Consider the following 22,042-nt stretch of genomic DNA (forward strand, 5'->3'; position numbering starts at 1 on the left):
GGAGCAAGACAATGTCCTGGCCTGTGGTGCTACTTGGAAAAGTGTCGAGGCCCCGTGGCCTGGCGTACCCGACTTGAGCCCTCCCCCAGTCCGGCCGCACCACCGAGGGTCGCCGGCGACGGACCTCTTCGGGGCGGCCCGGGCTTCGCCGGCCCACCGACATGGCCAGCCAAGATGGCCGCCGCCTGGGCGAGGTCGGGCGGGCTCGCCGCAGGGGTGGCTGGGAGTTGTAGTCCAGGCCGACGCGCTGACGCATTTCGCCGCGGGCCGACGGTCGCCATTGTGCGCCGCGCACTGGGTGAGTGTGGCGCGAAACCTGCTCCCGTCGGGGCTGTGCGGAGTCGTCCCACAGCCACTCTTCGGGGTGTGCGGCCTCAGTCCCTTCCCCGCCGAGCTCAGCAGCCGGAGGCCGGCCTTGCCTGGCGTCTTCCCGCCGCGGGGCCGGAAGGGGCGGTGTGGCAGGGGACTCGGGGCCCAGAGGAAAGACAACTCCGGGCGTGGGGCTTAAGGCGGGCCGACCCGCCCCGGGCGTGTGCGGACTGGAGAGGGGAGTAACTCCCTCTGGGTGGAAAGGTATGAGGATGGTCTCCTCTTGACTAGTGGAAACCGGCCCGCTAGGTGTCGGGGGGTAGGTGGAGACGACCCTCTGAGTGCGTCTTTCGAGGTTGGGGGTGGACTTGTCATTTCACGTTGATAGGGTCGCTACTGCGCAAAGGAGCCCCCCCCCCCGTCCTGCGTAGCCCTCACACCTCTTCTACCTCCCAAATTCGACCTCCTCAGGACTGCCCACTCCCACGAGATAACGTCGAGAAGGAAGGTATGAGCTCCGGGCTTCCGACGGCCTGGTTCCGTGTGAGTAGAGGCTTCTTTGAGTTTCTGAGCCTAGCCCTGGATCTGGGGGTGGGGGTAGCCGGATGATAGTGGGATGCCACCTTCCCTGGGATGAGTGGGCTCATCTCATCATGAAGTCATGAGATGACTTCAGGCCCCAGAGCATCTTGGGGAGGATTGAGAGACTGGGAATGAGAGCCGCTGCAGAACAGATGAAGCGCGGGTTGCTTAGCTTTCCAAGGGAATGGGTAGAGTACAGGTTGGGTTCTAGGGGATTCTGATTGATCCTTTATAGTGTAGGTAGACGCTGATAGGTTTAAACAGGGATCAGACGCCCATTTCTATTTCACAGCTACTTTGGCATCAAAGCTAGAGGGGACGTGAGCTCAGTCATTAAGAGAAAACAGGAGGATGGATCCTCGGCGTGTGAGGGGAGTAGAGGCAGCACAGGCGGTGGGTGGGGGCCGAAGGCTTGGGTGTGATGATTCGGCTCACAGAATTACCTACGAGGAGGTATAGACGCAGTGGGAATCCCCAAGTTAATAAAAAATGGACAAGTCCAGAGGAAGAAGAGCCCTCTCTGGCCTCACATGTTGTCCTTGCTGTGACCTGAATAGGGTCAAGCTTGGGTTTGCTCAGTTCCAGACAATTTCAGGAACACAGGAGCCACCTGGAATGCTCTTGGGTCATCTTGTAGACTGTACTCTCATGTGCTGGGTCAGCCTTCCCCCTCCTGTCAGTGTAGGTGACGACAGACCGTGGCTGAACAGAAACCTGTGGGTTTTAGGAACCAGTGACCTTTGAAGATGTCACCCTGGGTTTTACTTCAGAGGAATGGGGACTGCTGGACCTCGAACAGAAGTCCCTGTACAGGGAGGTGATGCTGGAGAACTACAGGAACCTGGTCTCAGTGGGTAAGGATGGTCTCCATGTCAATAAAGATCTGCGCTTTGCAGCACGAATGTGGTGCCTCTGAAGTGTGTGTCTGCTTGGGCTCAGGTTGCAGGGATGAGAGTGCAATTGTCAAGGCCCTGGAGCCTGAGGGAAAAGGCTTTAATTTGTATCTGTAGGGAAAGGGCAACTTCACATATGACTTCTGAAGCCACCTAAGTCCATCCCTTAGAGACCTTGAATGCTAGTAGGGAGGTAGGTCTGTCAGGGATGTAGCTGACAGTACTGATGTTCATTTATGTAACAAGAATTCCATAGGATGTGGGTCAGTGTTCCAACAGTTCAGGAGTATCACTGAAGACTGATCCCTTCCATTTCTTTGTGGTTATTGTGAACTTTTCCACTCTTAGGTTAGTGGCTGCATGGCTGTGGCACCCAGCATCATGTTCATATTCAAGACAGAAAGAAGGGGAGGGGGCAGCCCTGGCTAGTTCTCTTTTCGCACCTCCCGTATTTAGCAAGAGAAAAAATACTCCTAAGGTCCCCAGCTGACATATTTTTCTTTGTATCTTGCCAGCCAGGACTGGGTCCCACTGCTACTTTTACTGGCAAGGGAGTCTAGGAAGGCAAGTAGCTGACAAAGGGAATTGATTGGATTATCATCACCATGGTAGACCAGAAGTCATGCCCTTGCAGGGAGGAATTCGGGGACAGCATGTGCCACAGCAGAAACGCATTTTCTCCCGAACACAGACCCCCCAAGCCCTGTCTCTTTTCCCTTGGGCAGAACATCAGCTTTCCAAGCCAGATGTGGTATCTCAGTTAGAGGAGGAGGAAGCGCTCTGGTCGGTGGAGAGAGGAATTCCTCAAGACACCTTTTCAGGTGAGAACCAGGCTCACGGGAGTCCCGGCAGGGAATGGGCTGACCGGTCAGTCAGGGACTGGTGTCTTAGAAAAGAAGACGGACAGGGGAAAACCCCAGATGGGGTGGTATGATGAGTAGCTGCAGATATGCTGAATCAAACTGTTTTCCTCTGGTCTCAGAGTCAGGGGTGTACCACCTAGTTGAACGTGAACTTGTTGCCAGTGGCAGGTCAGCCGTAGGGGCTCATCTGTTCTACTGTTCTTCTTTCATGTAATCACCAGTAATTGGTGTGTCTGTCCAGACTATATAGGTGTTTGCATGTTTGTATATGAATATATGTTTATGACTGGGGGGTGTTCTACTGGATACAGACAGGCCTGTTTCATTCATTTTAACAGATACTGTGTAGTCCACATTTGATTTTTCCTCTTGATAGTCTTTTAGGTTTTTGCAAAGTTGTTGCGTACATATTTTTGCACTTTCAAGTTGTTTGGTTTTTTTTTTTTGTAGGTAGGATTTGTTGAGATAGAACTTCAGAATCAACCAAGATAGAAGCTGATAATCTGGTAGCAACAGACCGCTCTCTAAGTCCTTTAAAATCTGTGTAGCTGCTCAGTTACATGAGAGCTTTTCCCTTTCATTACCAGAGATTTATAATCTTTTTAAGGTTTGCAGATCTGATAGTATGTTGAGTGTAGTTCACATTTCTCTCATGAAGTTACACATATTTTTATAAGCTTACAGACCACTTATATTTTTTCTTTTGTGGGTTCATATACTTTCCTTTTTTTTTTTTTAAGATTTTATTTATTTGACAGAGACACAGTGAGAGAGGGAGCACAAGCAGGGGGAGTGGGAGAGGGAGAAGCAAGCTTCCCACTGAGCAGGGAGCCTGTTGCGGGGCTCGATCCCAGGACCCTGGGATCATGACCTGAGCCGAAGGCAGACGCTTAACAACTGAGCCACACAGGCGCCCCCCCCCCCATTGTTTTTTTCTATTGGTTTTTATTTTTGGGTGGGGTATTTTGCTGGCAACTCTATTAATTATGGGTATTAGTAATACAAATATCCCAGACCAACATTTATCATCTACCTTTAAATTTAGTCTCCATTAAGCTTTATGATTCAGGTATTTTTCCTTTCAAATCTGTTTTTATTCCTATTAGTATCACAGGGAGATTTTATAAATACTTGTGTTTCAGTATTTTTTTTGTTTGTTTAATTGCTGCACTTCTATGGAATTTATGTATGTGGCCTGGAACATTAAGTTCTTTCAACATGTTTTCTGACTGGATTCTTCCACTTTTCAGAAACACCATCTTTATCGTAGACTAAATTCCCATCAGGTGCAGGCCTCCATCTTGGTTCCTTCTGCTTCCTTGATCTCAGTCTGAGTAAACACCGTATTGCTGTATGGTAGTTTTATAACAAACTTGGATAAATGGGAGTTCCTCTCGTTTTTTAAAAAAATTCTTAGCTGTTCTCAGCCAGGTGGTTTGCCAGATGAACACTTAGCATCAGCTTGTCTGGGATTCATTGAGAAAATCCTGTTAGAATGATTGGATTTAGAATTCCTTGATGCAGAATTGGTCTGTCTAGTCAATTTTGACACAAGTATACAAAGAGATCTGCTCGCCTCGTTGTGCTTTGTCAGGCCTTCTGAGTGCTCTTGGGCTTTCACTGTGGTTGCTGTTAATCTGCTCACGTTAGTCATCCTTTGCAGTCTCACATAGTTGATCCAGATGAGCCTGGCATGCTCCTAAATTCTCTTTACTAGTGGTCTTATTAGGTTCTCATTTTCTCAGTACAGTCATTTTACCAGCAAGTTTTAAGAAGGCAACTGTATTAGTATTTATTTTACTTCTTTTGCCCAATTCCATAATGACATTCATTGCAGCTGGTACTTCCAAAACACTGAAGCTGAGAGAGTGAAAAGTGAATGTCTGACCTAAACAGGAAAGTTTCTCAGCTTTGATGAGCATGGTGCTGGACTCTGCTTTGATTCAAATCAGTTTTATCTGGATAAAGAAATTGTCATCTAGCCCTTTCTAATAACTGATAACCGGTAATAGCCCCGGTTTTCTCTCATAGCCTTCCAAATGATCATACTGATTTTCTCCTTTGAACAGTTAACACGGTGACCTAATAAACGTAGAAGCCCCTTTGTAACTTGCTGCTGACATCCACTGACACATCAGTATTCATAAATTAGGTTGGGGAGACGGGTGGATTTCTTTTTTGCGTTTTTTATCTTAATCAACTTTTATATCAGAGTGTGCTGACTTTGTAAAGAAAACTTTGGATGCTCTTCCTTCCCTTTGTTCTCTGTGTTCTAATGCAAGTGACATTGGAACTACCTGCTTCTAGCAGTATTCAGCCATGAAATCTGCACCTGGTACCCATCTCTGGTGATGATTTTCTTTCCTTTTTTTAAGATTTTATTCATTTATTCATGAGAGACTGAGAGAGGCAGAGGGAGGGGAGAGAGCAGGGGACCTGATGCGGGACTTGATCCCAGGAGCCTGGGATCATGACCTGAGCCAAAGGCAGACGCTTAACCGACTGAGCCACCCAGGTGTCCCTGGTGATGATTTTCTGTTTGCCACAACACAGACTGGCATCTCTGTGACTCTCTGCCCCCCTTTTCTGGATTCAGTTTGATGGCTCAGCATTAATGTTTTTTTTCTATTCCATATTTAGAGTCATTCCTTTCATTCCCTACATCGAAAACCTCCCTTCCAACCACTAGCACAGGTCACTAAACTATACCTCACTTGAAAGGTCCCCAGCAACACAAGTACTTTGTGTCCACCCACCGTGGTATCTTTCCTGGTTGTTCCCCTTGATCCAGCCTTCCAAAGTCCCTTCATGTGTGGTGGCTCTGGTTGTGGCGGGTCTGTGTCTCATCCTCCCTGGGCTCAAGTCCTGTGTTGGCAAACCTTCCAGCCTTGCACTTTTGGATGATCTAGTAGTTTCCTGAACTTAGGTGCCATGAGGGATTTTGGGCACCTATGGTTCTGCACATCTTGGGAGAACTGGCTTAACAGGTGACAGGAGATTCTGAGGTGATGTCCCAGAGCAAGAGACCATGTGCAGGGAGGCTTATCAGGACACTTTATTACAGACTGTGCCTGAGGTAATAGTTGCTGGACTCATCTCTGCTCTGTCATAAAGAGTCCTTTACATGTTGTTTTCCCTCTACTGCCTCCCCTTGTTACACCTCACAAATACTTGTGGAAGTCCTCTTCGGTCCCATGTAGTACACTAAACACTTTGGTAGTGAACCAAAGACCTAACATAATCCTTGCCACTGTGGACTTTGTCGTCTAATAGATTATGGCTTCTACAAACAAGTTCCCCATGTATAACTCTGTGAACAGATAAGTAGTGGTAAGTACTGAGACGAAAAAGAATGTGATGTAATGTGGGGGGTAATGGGAAATTACTACTCTAGAGGAGGTGGTTGGTGAGGGGGCACTGCAGGAGTGAAATTTTAAGCCAATTTCCAAAGAAAAAGAATTCTACAGACATATGAGTGGTGGTAAAGAGAGCTTCCAGGCATAGAGACAGCATTTGGGGTGACCATGAGAATGGAACAAGCTTGGCACATTCAGAAAATAGTCACTGAATGGGCTGGGAGGAGGTAACAGGTATACTGACATGCAAGCTAGGTTTGGCAATGCACACAGGGCCTTCAGTCTGAGGAGAGTTTTGATTTTTATCAAGCAGGTGTGTGATATGGCTTTTCAAGCATACTTTAGGTGCTTAAGAAGAAAGAACTATAGTAGGGCCAGATGGAAGCAGGCCAGGGAGCTGTGGTAGGTAGCATCTAGGGAAGAGGTGCTACCACCTGGCCTGAGAGTAGCAGAGGGGTTGGGGAGAAGCCAGCATGGCCTTTTCCCAATTCATAAGTGGATTCACTGGGGTCAGGTGAGTAATGATCAAAGGAAAGGAAGCTGCCAAGGATCCCTCAGAGGCGAAGGCTTCAGGGATTTCCTTTGACTATTTGTAACGTGTTTACCACATAGATTCTTTTTGTATGTATCAACAATTAACTTTAAAAGATTTTATTTATTTGAGAGAGAGAGAATGCACAAGCAGGGGGAGCAGCAGAGGGAGAGGGAGAAGCAGGTTCTTTGCTGAGCAGGAAGTCCAATGCTGGGCTCGATCCCAGGACCCTGGGATCATGACCTGAGCTGAAGGCAGACACCTAACCGACTGGGCCACCCAGGCGCCCCAACATCTAACTTTAAAAGGAGAGTAATAAAGGAGAGAAATCACTACTCCTGAATTTTTGGTTTTAGTCAGTGACATGAGGAAATCTGGTAAAGGCATAAACTTTTGAAGGGTAGAAATAGAGGTTTGGTTTTGTTTTACCTCGTTGAAGTAATTTTAAAGAGAGTTACATGAATAGTAAAAAGAACTCTCTTAACAGTTTTCACCTAGATTCAAGTTTGTGGAACTGTCCCAGGTCTTGACTGGTTCTGTTAATGAAGTGTGAATGAGAAGGGACTTAGAGACATCCAGGCAGAGGTTTGTGAAGCCAGTGGAATGCACCTCTCTGAACTTCAGGAATCCTGGTGGGGCATAAAAACTTGGGAATCATTGGTGTTTGAAATGGCATGCTTTATTTACTATAAGATGAGACCATCATCTCCAACAGTATTCTCTGCCATCACTCGTGTAGTGGTGACTCTTCCCAATGCAGGGGACTGGGTTTAAGTGGAAAGCTCAGCCTTTCTCAGGCAATTCATTTTGTGTGGCTCTCCAGCTCTCCCTGACTGCAAAAATGGCAGCACAGTCATTGGCTGAAGTAGAAGGGACGCTGAGTAATAAGCACTTAAGACATGGCATTCATCTTTAAGAAGGCACTGATTTGGGAAGATGCTGTGAAGATAAGGAATGTGGACAACTATTTGATGGCACTCAGATCTTTAGCCATCACTCTGTCCTTTCAAGAAAGTATTGCCACATGGGTGGTTTGGGTGGAAAACCTGATACAATCTAGATTTAATCCATAGGAAAGCAATGGAGTAAAGACACTATTTTGAAGGTCATGATTATAGGAAAGCCTGCAGGACATTTAATTCTTGACTTGTCAAGGAATGAAGCAGGAGAGATGAGCCCTACAAATATGAATGTAGCAACACTCCAATTAGTGCAAGCTTTAGCAGAAAAAAATAACTTCCACAAGGAGATTATTTTTTGGGAGGAAGAGAAGGAATTCTTTTCTATGTTTCACCCTTTGTGTAACCTGAGAGGACTCACACGGGCTATAAAGCAAATGTGTAGTGGATGTAGGAAATCACTTGTTTTATACAAAGGATAATTTATTTTAAGAACAAGACTGAATAAATGTGTTTATTGTGAGAAAGCTTATTTTCAGCTCAGGCTTTAAGGAAAGGCTCACATGGGAGACTAACATGCTAAGACCCTGAATAGAGGAAGTTCTTTTCATGAGTTTTTGACATGAGAACTCAAACAGGGAAGAAAGCCCAGGAATATGATCATTAACTGGAAAGGCTTCTGGCCTGATTCACTCTGGTCTGACTTGAGAAAGCTCATACCGGAAAAAATAAAAACACAAAAAAACAGTTGTATTAAATGTGGAAAAGTTCTCACACCAAATAAATTACCTCTGAGAACTCCAAAGCCAGGGGAATGTGAGTGCTGTGGACAGGATTTCATGCATAGCTCTCTTACTCAGCATCACAGCAATCATACTGGGAAACACCTGAGAATGTAATCAGTGTTAGGAAGGCTTCAGGAGGCACAGAACCCACTGGCAAGAAGTCCTTCAGTAGGAGTCCTCATTGTATTCAATATCAGAGGACTCATATGAGAGCAGACCCTCAATGTAATCTGTGTGTAATCATCAGCCTTAGTTCCCACCTTATTTGACAGAACAGCAACAACAAAACAAACAACTTACACTGGAAAGAACCACATTGAAGAATAAAAATGAAATATCTCATCCTGTTTTATACCAGATAATCATACAGAAGGAAAACTCTAAATAAAACTGATCATATAAGTATACAAATACAGGAAAACAGATCATGTCTTTTTCAACTTGTTCTGTTACCTGACCTGAACACCTAGAACAAATTTTTTTTTTTTAATATTTTTTATTTGATGGAGACACAGCGAGAGAGGGAACACAAGCAGCAGGAGTGGGAGAGGGAGAAGCAGGCTTCCTGCCTAGCAGGGAGCCCAGTGTGGGGCTCAATCCCAGGACCCTGGGACCATGACCTGAGCTGAGGGCAGACGCTCAATGACTGAGCCACCCAGGTGCCCTAGAACAAATATTAAACAACGTGAGAGCAGTCTTTATTTCAGTTTCCCATGTATGTTCCCAGTTGCTAAGACAACAACTCAGTCTCTAGCCCAGGAAACTGTTGGGTGAATGAATGGTTGAAGAAACTAAAAATCAAGAGTATGTCTTCAAAGAGATTTTGAAGACAATGCCAGGCTGAGACTAGAGGGTGGGTAAGGGGTGATAAGGGGAAATCTTGAGATACATAGTGCTATTAAGAACTCCAAAAGGCTCACATCCTGGAGAGTGGGCCAAGACTTTAGACTCTCGAGTGACTATCAAAACATGTTTGGCAAGAATCCAGCCTAGCAGAGTGGTCACATACTGTGCAACCTTTATTCAAGAATACATTCTCTGTCACCTTCCATATATTTGCTCTTTTGGACCCATGTAATCTTGATCCTTTTATCTGGAGACTGCTCTGCCTGGTGTCCAGATGTAATCCCTGGGGTAATTTCAAGGCCTGAAAATGCCTTTTAATTGAATAAGAAGGAAAATAGGGGCATAAGGCTGGCTCGGTAGGATGAGCATGTGACTCTTGACCTTGGGGTCTTGAGTTCAAGCTCCATGTTGGGTGTAGAGATTGCTTTAAAAAAAAAGAAAACAAATGAACTCAGAAGCATTTGACTCCAAAAGTCCTAAGGAAAGAGGAAAGATAAATACAGTTCAAATAAATGAATCAAAAATGGAGAAGAAAAAAAAACCCAAGAGCTAATTTTCTGGAAGGACAAAAGGCAAAGACCTACACAGGGAAACAGCAGTACACACACATTTGGCAACACGTGTAGTTTATAATACTTGGTACAACTGTAACAAAGAATGAGCCAGGTCTATGTACTGATGTGAAAGTCTCCAAGATATATGTATTTCTTAAAAATATATTGTTTAAGATGTATAAAGATACATAGATGCACGTAATATCAGTGTCTTTTAACCAACTGAGCCACCCAGGCGCCCAATATCAGTGTCTTTTAAAAAAAATAAACACAAATGTGTGTGTCAGTTGGTTATTACTGAATATAGAAGCTGATAGGCTGGAAGGAAACTGGGTGGAAGGGTAACTTTGCATTTTAAGAAGTGTTGCCCATAACCATGCTGATAAATTGGAAACTGCTATCTCTTTCCTGCTGTGTTACCAGTCCTGGACACAGTATAGATGCCCAGTAATTACTTCTTGAGTGTAAGAATGAGCAAACAATAAAATGGAAAGATTTCTGGAAAAGTGTAAGGTTGTCGAAATTGGGTCATAGAAAAATACTAAAGTTAACTTTTCTAGAACAAAGTGGCTAGCTGCCTATTACTGACCTGGACAGTGAATGTTTTCCAACTTCTTGTTAAAATACAGTTTTCATGGAACATGAGCAGTTCAATGACAGAATGTTGGAATGTTGACAGATTTAGCAAAGTATACATAGCATTGTTCTCACTAAAGCACAAAATAAGAAAAATATTAAAATATTAAAAATATTAAAAAGGAAATATTTGTAACTCAACAATTGTTGAGTTACTTTAAAAAAACTAATCCTCTGAAATAGTTTGTTCATCATTGTGACAGATTACAAAATAATACAGAGACTAATAGCTTTGGCTTATACCAGGAGTAGCCAATTTAACAGAAAAGATTTTGTTAATAGGTGTTTGAAATGGGGTCTAAGAATAAATTATTTAAGAAATGATTAGGAGTTTCTAAGGAATAAAGTATTAAGGAATTTCTATTTGAAAAAAATTGTAAGTGGGATATAGAATAAGTAGAAGCAATGACTTTCTTTAATCATTAGTTTCAGAGGTAGAGTGCAGTGACTTCTTTTTGAGGACTTACAAAGGCTAGAAGTGTTACAAAGTCCCGTTCTTTTTTTTTTTAAGATTGTATTTATTCATGAGAGAGAGGCAGAGGGAGAAGAAGGCTCCCAAGGAGCAGAGAACCCAATGCGGGACTTGATCCCAGGACCCTGGGATCATGACCTGAGCCGAAGGCCGACCTGAGCCACCCGGGCGCCCACGAAGTCCCATTCTTGACTTAAGTCCTACCGTCATTCCAGCCAGCAGCCTCTTAGAGAAGTGTTGATGTAGCCATTTACCGGCGGAAGCAGAAACGCAAGTCTCTGACCTGGCTGGTCTGGGACAGAGCAGGGGAGTATAAACCAGGTGTCTTCTTACTGGGTGGCCTGCACTCCCATCCTGCTCCGGCTCTCGGGTAGAAGGGAACTTTGTAGCAGCAGCAGTCCTCGCATAATAATTTATAGGTAGGACACAATTAAAATGCTAGTAAAATTCCCATATGACAAATACGGGAAAATCCCGATAGCTGAAGCACTCAAGTCACTCTTTGAAGCTGTGTTGAGTCAATACGTACTGCTTGAGCACCTGCCAAAATGCCACGTACTGTTACAGGGGTGGGTCAGGGATGAGCAGGGTCGTAAGGCCCCCTGTCTGTCTCACTGGGCCTGTATTTATTCTGGAGCAGCCACTAGCATGTGGCTTACATTAAACAGACTAAAATGAACTTAAAACAGTTCAGTTCCTTAGTCACATTGGCCATCTTTTAGATGGTTCCTGGTCACCTGCAGCTAAAGACTACTATGTTGGACAGTGTATCTAGAACATTTCCTTAAACGAAGAGAGCTCCATTGGGCAGTGCTGTAGAGAAGGTAGAGAGTGATAATGAAGCAGATACTTTGAAATGGCAGTCAGTGCCCTGAAGAAAAATGAAACAATGGAATATGCTAGAGGGGAGTGACATGGCTGGGCAATACTAGTTTAGAACTGGGCAGGAAGACAGTTCTGAGGGTGATACTTGAATTTAGAGCTGGAAGGGGGTACCAGGTGAAGATGTTAGGAAAGACTACGAGGCAGGGGTGAGGGGAGTACAAATACCTATAGACAAGGCACACTTTGTCACGTTTGAGGAAAATTAAGATAGTGGCTGTGAGAAGCACCCTTTGGTGTAAAGGGCATAAAAGAACAGGGTTTGGATCCCAGCTGCTGTGTGGGCCTGCGCAGGGCTCCTAGGCTTTTCCAGCATGGATTTCCCTTGTGTGAAGGATGGATGCCATTTGCTTAGTGGGACTATGGTGTGTAAAGCCCAGGTCTTGGGGGGCCTTCATGTAACAGTAACTACTGTTATTCAAAGACTTTGATGTAAAGATGATCATCAACACCTTTGACAGATCCTCCTCTGGACCTGGCTTTAGGGTTTCGAATGCACAAGACCCAGTTGACATCCTCAGCAGTCCAGTGGAGTAAAAAAAACTTAGAAGGTGACGCCATGGGGTGCCCAGCAGAGCTGAAGAGTGAGTGATGGGGAGAGGAGGAGAAAGGGTGAAGAGCTGGGGGCATTCTGGACAAGGAGAAAAAGGAACGGGAGCGTACACAGGGATGGGGGGAGCTGAGATAAGCCTCTTCCTGGCCCTGGCCCCCAACAAGATCGTGAAAAGTCACTATTACTAGTTACTGTTCTGTTTGTGGACTGGTAGCCTTAGTACAGCTGGTTAGTCCTGAACTCCTGAGCAGTGAGGGAGAGGTGGTTTACCCTGGAAGGGAAGCAGCAGAGACAACATCAGAGAAGAAAACTAAGGAGGAAGAAAACAACTCCCATCAGCCTTTCCTACATACTGTACCTAATCACTTGTGGACCTAATCAATTAAAAAGAGGAAATTAAGGCCCAGAAGGACTAAGCACCTTGCCCAAAGGCTTGGTGAATTTATATAACAACCCACTTAAATAGTTGCAAGTGAGGGGACTAAATTGCTTAAAACCCCACCCCAGATCATTCAGTTGGTGGATTGAAACCAGTACTTGGAGCTGCAGTTGATAGAGATTATTTTGTGTAGCTCCATGCAGATGAGTGGGTCATTCGGTCCCAGCTGTGCCCCATGAGTTGAGGATCTATTTCCAACTCTGCCAGCTGGTAACTTAAGAGGTTTCACTCTTTGTGAAGTGGGGTGAATACTTGCTGGCACAGACCGAGGTTGGGGGATGGTCCAGAGGATCAGAGATTTAGAGGACTTCAGTGCCTAGAAGGACACCACTGGCTTCCAGGCTTGTGACCCATCTCGTTGCATAGCACCCAGTGGGTGCTTCACGAGTACCCTGCAGAATGTGTGTTGTGGAGAGCCAGACTGCAGATCCACGCAGCCTCTCAGCACCACAATGATCAGCAGAGTTCCCAACATCCAAACCTACAGAGGCTCTAAAACTTAAAACGGTAAGAGTTAGTATTTTTGAGTGAGCATTCAGTTCAAGATTTTGAGAAATTGCCCTGGTGCCCCCAAGAATAAGAGGAGGAACAAAGTACATGATCAGGATTAAAGGAGAAATAAGGGAGATGGAGTGGAATAAAAAGAATCTACAGTTAATTTTCTTCAGAGATAAAGTACTAAATAATCTCTGTGATTAACCAAGGAGTTAAAAAACAAGTTTTAGAAATGAGAAAGCTGGGAAGCATTGTGGAGAATAAAAAAAAATTTTTAAGCGTCATGCATGATTATTGCTCAAAATGGTACCCGTGGCCCAGCAAGGAGCCACTAGGGAGCGCTACCTCCCCTCGGGATTCCCCCTGGGAATTCAGGAAAGTGCCCTCCCTGGCTTCCTGAGTTACTCGGAAATCTCAAGCTCTAAGAGCTCTAATTGATAGGGAATACGTGAACTTTGCTTTCAAATCGAGAATGGGGGGAGGGGTGAACCCCCAGAAGTCCTAAGAATAGGAAGGGAATTAAATGCTAAATACAACGGCAGGGGGGCGCCTGGGTGGCTCAGTCGGTTGAGCCGCTGCCTTCGGCTCAGGTCAGGATCCTGGAGTCCCGGGATCGAGTCCCGCCTCGGGCCCCCTGCTCGGCGGGGGGCCTGCTTCTCCCTCTGCCCCTCCCCCCGCTCATGCCCGCTCGCTCTCTCAAATAAATAAATAGAATCTTTAAAAACAAATAAATACAACGGCAGATACAGACGAGTTGGGAAGGGAAGCCAATGAAATGAGTACAGAAGTTTAGGGGAAGAGGTCGGAAGTGGAGGTCAACGCTGTAGTCACTTTTATCAAGGAGAAAAAGTCACTTCAAACCTAGGAGAGGAGTGTGGCTGTGGCCAAGACTGAAAGGCGCGGCCCGGGGCCCGTCGCGGGCGACCCCCGAGCCCGAGCTGGCTCGCTTGTCGGATAGCGCGCCCGCAACTTCCAGCACTCGTTAGGGTTGCGAAACCGGCCGACCACATGCGAGCCGAGGTTTGTAGTCAGGGGATCCGGAGGAGGGAAGAGCGGAGAGAGCCTACGGGGACGGGGGCACGGCGACGGCTTAGGGACACGGGTGAGTCGCCGCCCGGGGGGACGCGACCGCGCCCGCCCCGCCGCGCCCCGGCCCGGCCCGGCCCGCAGAAGACTCGCAGATCAGCGAGGTGGGTGCGGAAGTGCCGGCCCGCCGGCCCAGGGCGCGTCCGCCGTCGCGGGGGGTCGGGGGCGGGAACGAGAGCGGAAGAGGCCGCGGCTCAAGGCCCCGCAACTAGCCGAGGGGCCGCCGTCCGGTCAGGGCCTGGGCCGGACCCAGAGCCTCAACCTGGCACCGGAAGTGTGCGTCGCGGAGGTTCCTGGGAGTTGTAGTGCGTCCGTGTCGGGGGCGTGACGCGCTTCTGGGCCCGGCCGGAAGTTGCGGCCTGCGCTCTTCCGGATTGGGGGAGCAGGGCTTGGCTGTGGGGACTTGGGCGGTGTCGCCCCATTTCCCCGGGAGGGGGGGGTACGGAGGCTTGCTTCGGTTTCCCGAACGCGAGCGGAAACGTGTGCTTGTGGCTGCGGCCTCCCCCCGAGCCGCCTCCCCGCAACGCCGAGCTTCGGGAAGCGCAGCCGCCGAGCGCCGCTTAAAAAAATGCGGGGCGGCGGATTTCATCTGCAGGTGCTCGGAAGGCTGGGCACCGAGGGAGAAAAACCTGGCGCGACTTAGGCAGGCAGCGGCTGTTCTTCCTGTCTGCGAGTTGGGGGTTTTTTGTGTTTTGCTTTGTTTTTAGTAACACAGCTGCAGTGACTCCACGCCAGTAATTTCCTGCTCCGCTTTTTTGCTTCCCGTGGCAGGAGCTTTCCTGCGTTGTAATAATCCCACTAAAAACAATTATTTTTAATGCTTACATGTGAATCCCTCACGATTTTCTTGAGCCGTGTTTTAACACTCCCTCTTTTCCAGTTTTGCTCCATCATATACCATTGCTCAGCTAAGTGTCGGGGAAAAAAAGACCCCCCAAATGAGGCTAGGCAGAGGCTCTCTCCTGGGAGCCCACGGCAGCAAGGGAGGCAGGGACGGGGAAGAGTTAGCGGAAAAAAGGAACGTTCCCACTGGAGGTTACTGACTTGCGGGGTAAAAAAGAGAAATTGGCAGTCGTTAAACAAGTTCTGATGGTCTGGGCTTGTTGCCACAGGTTTCAGGGTCAGAGTTCTACCGTCATGTGTGGTCTGGCCTTTGTCTCCGAATACTCATTCCCTCGGTGTGTTTACATCTGTGGTGTTCTTCAGAAAGCTCCCTGACCGCGAGCAGACTAATCTGGAGGCAGTCCCGCGATTTTCCCCTGGGCGCTCGTTGCTAAGGCTTTGAGTTCATGCTGTAAGCTCCCTTCCAGGTAGAATTGGTCCGATCATGTATATTCAAAACAGCAAGGTTGAGAGGGTACATTTGTTCTTGAGACATCAGCCCTGCCATTTCTGTGTTTATAAATCAACGTCTAATTGGAAGTAAACTATAATCCGTGGTTACATTTTTTTCTGTTTACTGTTTTTAAAGCTTTTAAGTCGTTTAGTCAGTCAGCATTTCTTCTTGGAGTTGTAAAGAGTCTTCTCATGTCCTGTTGGTTTGTGTCACCTCCTTAGCATGTTGGGGCCGTGCTGGGGTTGTGTTCAGCAGATGCTCTTGTGACACAGAGCCCCTGACTTTCCCAGTTACCTTCTTGGCTCCCGTGGAGGCAGGATCAGGTTCTATTCCGTGTGTGTGGCTGCACACCTGTACAGCATCATAGGTCTCTTAATCCTCCTTGCCTCTTGCTTTTTTCCCGCTCTGTTTTGAAATATAATTTACAAAGTTCACCTGTTGAGAGTGTACAGTTCAGTGGTTTTTATTATATTTACAAGGTTGTGTAGCCATCACTGCGATCTTAATTTCAGAGCATTTTCATCACCCTCCAAAAAAACTTCATTTTTATTAGCCAGCACCCCCCAGTTGCCTCAATGCTCTATCTCCTGGAACCACTGATCTACTTTGTGTCTATGTTGGTCTCTTTTGGACATTTCATGTAAATGGAATAGCATGAATAACCTTTGGTGTTTGACTTCTTGCGCTCAGCAATAATACCGTCAGGGTTTAGCCGTACTGTAGCATGGGTCAGTACTTCATTCCTTTTTACTGCCAAATAATACTTCATTGTGTGGGTAGACCCCATTTTATTTATCCACCCTTCATTTGATGGACTTTTCGAGTTGTTTTGGCTTTTAGGCATAATGCTGCTCTGAACATTCCTGTACAAGGGTTGGTGTTGACATCTACTTTCATTTCTCTGGGATGCACGCCTAGGAGAGCTCCTAGGTCATGATACAAGTCTGCGTTTCAGTGTTTGAGGAGCTGTCAGACTGTTCTGCAGAATCGTGCAGCATTCTGTATTCCCACCACCAGCAGTTTCTCCACGTCGTCACCAGTAGTTGTTACCATCCGTCTTTGGTAGTAGCCATCCTAGTGCGTATGAGGCAGCATCTCACAGTGATTTTGATTCACCTTTCTCTGGTGGCAGATAATGTTGACCATCTTCACGCGCTTGTTGGCCATCTGTCTGGCTGTGCTTTTGACTTACAGAGTATCCTGTAGCTCATGTGGACCCTCAGTTGGATCCTCTTCCTGCTGGGAATCCCCTGATGAAGATCAAAGTCGTTGAAGTCCTCACACTGAACCAAGAGGTAGCTCGTCCCCGAAACGCCCAGATCCGGGCCCTCTATGCTGAAGATGAGGGCCTGAGCCCAGATGTGCTCGGGGAGCCCACTCAACAGCTAGGCAAGCATCCAGCTGATCCCGAGGCCGCGCGCCAGAGGTTCCGGGGCTTTTGCTTTGAGGAAGTGGCAGGGCCCCGAGAGGCCCTGGCCCGGCTGCGTGAGCTGTGCCGCCGGTGGCTGCGGCCCGAGGCGCACTCCAAGGAGCAGATGCTGGAGCTGCTGGTGCTGGAGCAGTTCCTGGGCGCACTGCCCAGGAAGCTCCGGATGTGGGTGGAGTCGCAGCACCCAGAGGACTGTCAGGAGGCAGTGTCCCTGGTGGAGGATGTAACCTGGATATCTGAGGAGGAAAGTAAGTGCAATGGACGGGTGGCGAGAGACCCTCCTGTGGGGGCATCTGGGAGGATGGGGGAAGGAAGAATTAAGGCTTCCTGGGAGAGGTCGGGGAAGGGTCCTGCTCTCTCTCCATTTAGGCCAAGGGCATCTGCCTCCTGAACATGTTCTTGAGTCAGAACTTTAGACACTTCCTTGCTGAAGTACCTACCACTGTCTCTAGGTCAAGGGATCTGAGAGTGGCCTTATCCGTGGACCTATATATGGAAATGGAAAGTTTCAGGCCACACCTCACAGCTACTGAAACCTTTGGGTAGGATCTGGGACTACGCTTTAACCAGCCCACCCCAGACTTCTGAGAGAAGCTTACAGTTAAATCCTTCGTTTTCACCCTTTTGGGATCCCTGCTGTACTACGACTAATAGAAAACATGATTTTAGTCACTTAGGCATATTCCCAGAATGCATTCTTTTTTTTTTTAAGATTTTATTTTTTTTAGGTAACTTCTACACCCAACGTGGGGTTCAAACTTACAACCCCAAGATCAAGAGTCACATGCTCTACCAATTGAGCCAGACAGGCGCCCCTCCCAGAGTGCCTTCCGATGTCATGCACTTGGTGGAGGATGTGGGTAAAGTGACCAAGACAGTCAAGATGTAGACTCATGAGCTCAGCAAGCCTTAGGTCCAGCAGGAATGATGAGAATTTGACAAACAGATATGCATGTGACAATGGTGGGGTTGAGAAGAACTCAAGGGTGCTGGCGGGTCTCCTGGAGGCAAGTTGCTGTAGCCAACACCTGGTGTGGAGTGGAACTCAGAAGTGGGCAGGAAGGGGGCGCCTGGGTGGCTCAGTCGGTTAAGCGGTTGACTCTTAATTTCGGCTCCGGTCATGAGATTGAGCCCCAAGGCAGGCTCCACGCTCAGCTGAGAGTCTGCTTCTCTCCCTCTCTCCCTCTCCAGCTCCCCTCTACCTCTCCCCCAATCATGCACATACGTGTTCTCTCTCTATAGCAAATACATCAATCTTGAAAAAAAAAAAAGAAGTGGGCAGGAAAGATGTGCCAAGCAGGGGAGTATCACCTATGAAAGCCCAAAATGGGAGCAGTAACAGTATACTCCAAAATCAGAGAGAAACTGGGTAGGTCTATAGTAGAAGGGAGCAGGGGCAGGGCTGGCAGGGCTGTTGAAGAGATTTTCATGTTGTCCTAAAGCAATGAGAAGTGTTATTCTAAAGCAGTGGGAACCGATCCATGAGCCCTCCCTAGAGATATGGGACATGCTCTGATTGAGCTTTAAAGATTTACCAGGTTGCAGCTTGCTCTGGATGGTGGACAGAGAACAGGGTCAAAATGAGAAGCAGATTGGCCACCCAGAGTTGTCACCATGCCCTCCACGAGGTGTGGCTAGGGCAGGAGTGACGGTGGGGAGCTGAGATGGGAGTGTATGTGTAGGATGCATTTGGGGGTGAGATTGCATGAAACTTGATTTCCGTCAGGCTGAGCTCCATGGAACACGGACACTGCTTCCTTGCTTACCCGAATATGTAACCTCACACAGTGAAAGTGACTTTTCAGATGCCATTGATTAAATTGAGGATCTCGAGATGGGGAGATTATCCTGGATTATTTGGGTGGGCCCAAATGTAATCACAAGGGTACCTCCAAAGAGGCAGTCATGAACATTAGAGATGGAGAAGACATGTGACTGCGAAGCAGGGTGTCACAAGGAACGGCCAGAAGCCAAGTATTTTAGGTGTTCTCCAGAAACTGGAAAAGGTGAGGAATATATTTTCCCCCAGAGCCTCCAAAAGGGAGGTAGCCCTGCCAACACCTTGATTTTAGCCCAGTGAGGTTGGTGTCAGACTTCTAATCTCGTAATCATAAAAAATTGAATTTGCATTATTTTTAGCCACTGTTGTGGCAAGTTGTTACAGCAATAGGAAACTGATAGAGATGCCAAGGAGACAGTTGTAGAGCTCATGAGATGAAAGCCAGTCGGTCTCACATTTTACACCTTGGGGGTGGATGGGAAATCAGTTAATATCACAGAGGACGGTGGGAAGAGGCTTTCCAGAGAACTCTGAGAATCCTGCATTTGTGATCAAGTTAGTTGGGGCTCTCGGTTGTGATTGCCAAGGGAGGAGAATTTACTGAAAAAGTCGCAGGGCGATCCTCAAGCTTTAGGCATGGCTGGACCCAGGAGCTCCTGCAGTGTCCTCGGGACTCCTCTCCTCTCCTCTGTCACACTTCTGCTGCCGGTGTCTGTCAGCTCACTCACAGGCAAGCTGTCTCCATGTGGGGGCTCCCTGCACAGAAGTTCTCTTTCCTCAGTGTTCCAACAAAAGCCTCTTTGGCTCTGATTGTCTAGCTGTGGGCCCTGTATTCATCCATGAGCTAATCATTGTGGCCAGAAGGAAGCAGCAGCCTGGTGGGCCAGCCTGGGTCACATCACGTGTTCCCCTTGGTGGTGGGTGTGGAGTCATCACTACAGAAGCCCGTGGACCAGTTGGGGACAGATGAAGAGTCAGGCATGAAGGAGCTGTGATTGAAAGGGGGCCGCAAGGCCAGGTAGAACGGTTTTCTGAGGTGGAGGGAACTTGATAAAATTCTCATCAAGATGGGCGTGTGTTACAAGAATAGGTCCAGTCCTGGGAATCAGAGCAAGTCCCAATCTCCATGGAAAAGAGGGGAAGAGGAAGAGTGTGGAGTACCTGGAGACCAGAAATGGGGGCTCTGCTTCGGAGGACAGGTGTGAGGCCAGTCGCTGAGGCGGATGGGGAGATGAGGCAGGTGCCTCGGAAGAGGGACTGGATCCAGAACAGTTCTTGGAGAGGGCGGGAGATCGGGGTCTCAGCAGTGGGGACACCAGTGCCCTCGAGTCACATGGGATGATGCACCCTGAGCTATCCAAGTGTGGGGATTTGGGCCGCGGGCTGTGAAGAGGAGCCAGAGTGGGGACCGGAGCTGCTGAGGAGAAGCGTGGGCACGGAAGCCCTCACAGCAGCAACAGCAGGATACGGTGTGTGTGCTGGCCCCATGGGTCCCAGAGAGAAACATGGCTGTCATTGCCCTGTCCTGGATGTAGCACCACACCTGGCTGACTCCTGTGTTAATGTCTCCTCCCAGCATTACCCGCCCAGGACCCCTCCTGCTCTCTCCAGACCACAGCTCCTCAGGAAGAAAAGGAGGAGAACATGACTACCTGGCCGGCGAAGGCACCACCTGAGGTGAGTGGGGAGTGCCACCCTTTCCTTCTCTGGTCACAGCGTCCCCTGTGAGGGGACCTCCCCCATACCCCATCTTCCACCAGCCAGGCCTTTCAGAGTTTCTGAGCGTGAAGGGCTGGACTGCCTTGCTGCCACCATGGAGACCAAGAAAGGGCACAGTGACTGGAAGTCAAGAAATTTGGAAGCAAAAGGAAGGGGCCAAGTGTTTATAGACACTTGGGAGCCCCAGGCAGGGGCATGCAGACCGTGTCTGGATCTGGGTGAGAACAAGAGAGCCCTTGTCCTTCAGAAATGCATATTTAGGTGTTTATGACAGAAAAAATGTCTGGGATTTGCTTCAAAAATAGCCCAGAGCCAGGGCATAGATGAAACAGCACTATTCCTGTCTTGCTAACCATGGAGGCTCAGAGAGTGCGACTGAATGATGCTGTGTGTGGCATTGTCAGGATTCTTTCTGCTGCAAGTGACTCACAACTGGCTCAAGCATAAGGTGAATTTATTGGCTCTCACATAATGAGTGGTCTGAGGTAGGCTTTAGGCAAGGCTATATTCAGGGGCTTCCCAGTGATGAGAGAGAGGAATGCCTGTCGAGTCCTGGTCTCATGGTTCTGCTTTCTCTCATTCGTTCTGAAGCAGGCTCTGCCCCTCAGGGGCAAAAGACCTCCCAGATCCAGGCAGAGTGCCATTGGGAGCCCTCTTCATGCCAGAGTTCTGGCCAGTTGCCCAGAAACGACTGATCTCAGTGCAGCCTCTGGCCACCCGACCCCGAAGCAGCCCCAGTCCACAAGGGCAGGGGCTGGTTCTAGCACATGTGGAGGGACTATTCCCAGGAGAAGGGGGGTGTGCCTAGTAGGGGGGCTCGTCTCAGGGGCAGTCTTCTGTGGGAAGTTGCAGGGAAAGGGTGAGCTGCATACGGGGTTGGGTAGAGTGGAGGCAGTTTACTTATGGCACTTGCAGCTCTTAGTGAAGCAAGGACTCTGCCTCCAGCCTGGGCCCCAGCCTCTGATTTTGTGAGAAGGGATTCTTTGGGCCCCTTATGGCCCAAGTCAGTGTATCTAAGCAAACCCCAGAACAGGGGCATCCTCAGCACAGTGGACTCTGTTGGGAGGCCCTGGTTGTCCTTCCTTCTGTCCCTGTCAATGACCCTCCTGCTGAGCAGGCACAGACTGTGGCATTGCAGGAACCAGTGACCTTCCTGGATGTGGCCGTGGACTTCAGCAAGGAAGAGTGGGGGCTGCTGGACCTGACACAGAGGACCGAGTACCACGATGTGATGCTGGAAACCTTTGGACACCTGGTATCTGTGGGTAAGGCTGTGCCCATGCTGGCCATTCCATCCTTCTGGGACTGGGAGCACCAGAGGCCCTGAGTTTGGGCTCTTGCCTTCTCTGGGCCTGGTGTGAGAACTGGGCATGCCCTTGAGTGTTCCTTGCACGGTCCATGCCTTCAGCTGGCCCTGTGGCCCTAGAGGGGTGGGCATTGTGTGGACAGCAGCAGCCTCGTGTCCAGTGAAGGACTGACTTGCTGCCCACCTTGAAGGCGTAAGAGGAGTCGGAGAGCCAGGAGAATGCTCCCAGTTCTAGCCCCGTTCCTGATTGCCAAGCTCATGTTCCTTTCTTTGTTGCTTCACTGCTTTTC

The 22,042-nt window shown here is 48.3% G+C and overlaps 1 protein-coding gene across 7 annotated transcripts in view; it reads left to right on the forward strand.

Moving 5' to 3' along the window:
• ZNF274 (zinc finger protein 274) overlaps positions 1-22,042 on the forward strand; it is a 23,504-nt gene continuing 1,462 nt past the window's right edge. The window contains exons 1-7 of one of the 7 annotated variants that reach the window (XM_028093293.2): positions 1-298; positions 781-852; positions 1,619-1,745; positions 2,510-2,605; positions 16,713-17,195; positions 20,304-20,404; positions 21,564-21,711. In XM_028093293.2, the coding sequence (XP_027949094.1) occupies positions 820-852; positions 1,619-1,745; positions 2,510-2,605; positions 16,713-17,195; positions 20,304-20,404; positions 21,564-21,711 (988 nt within the window). In that variant the 5' untranslated portion in view covers positions 1-298; positions 781-819. The other 6 variants (XM_088026997.1, XM_028093297.2, XM_028093296.1 and 3 more) reach the window with 6 other exon arrangements.

Source organism: Eumetopias jubatus, unplaced genomic scaffold, assembly GCF_037043125.1.
Source record: "Eumetopias jubatus isolate StellerSeaLion01/CBP00866 unplaced genomic scaffold, mEumJub1_p1.0 scaffold_10, whole genome shotgun sequence".
Classification (NCBI taxonomy): Eukaryota; Metazoa; Chordata; class Mammalia; order Carnivora; family Otariidae; genus Eumetopias; species Eumetopias jubatus.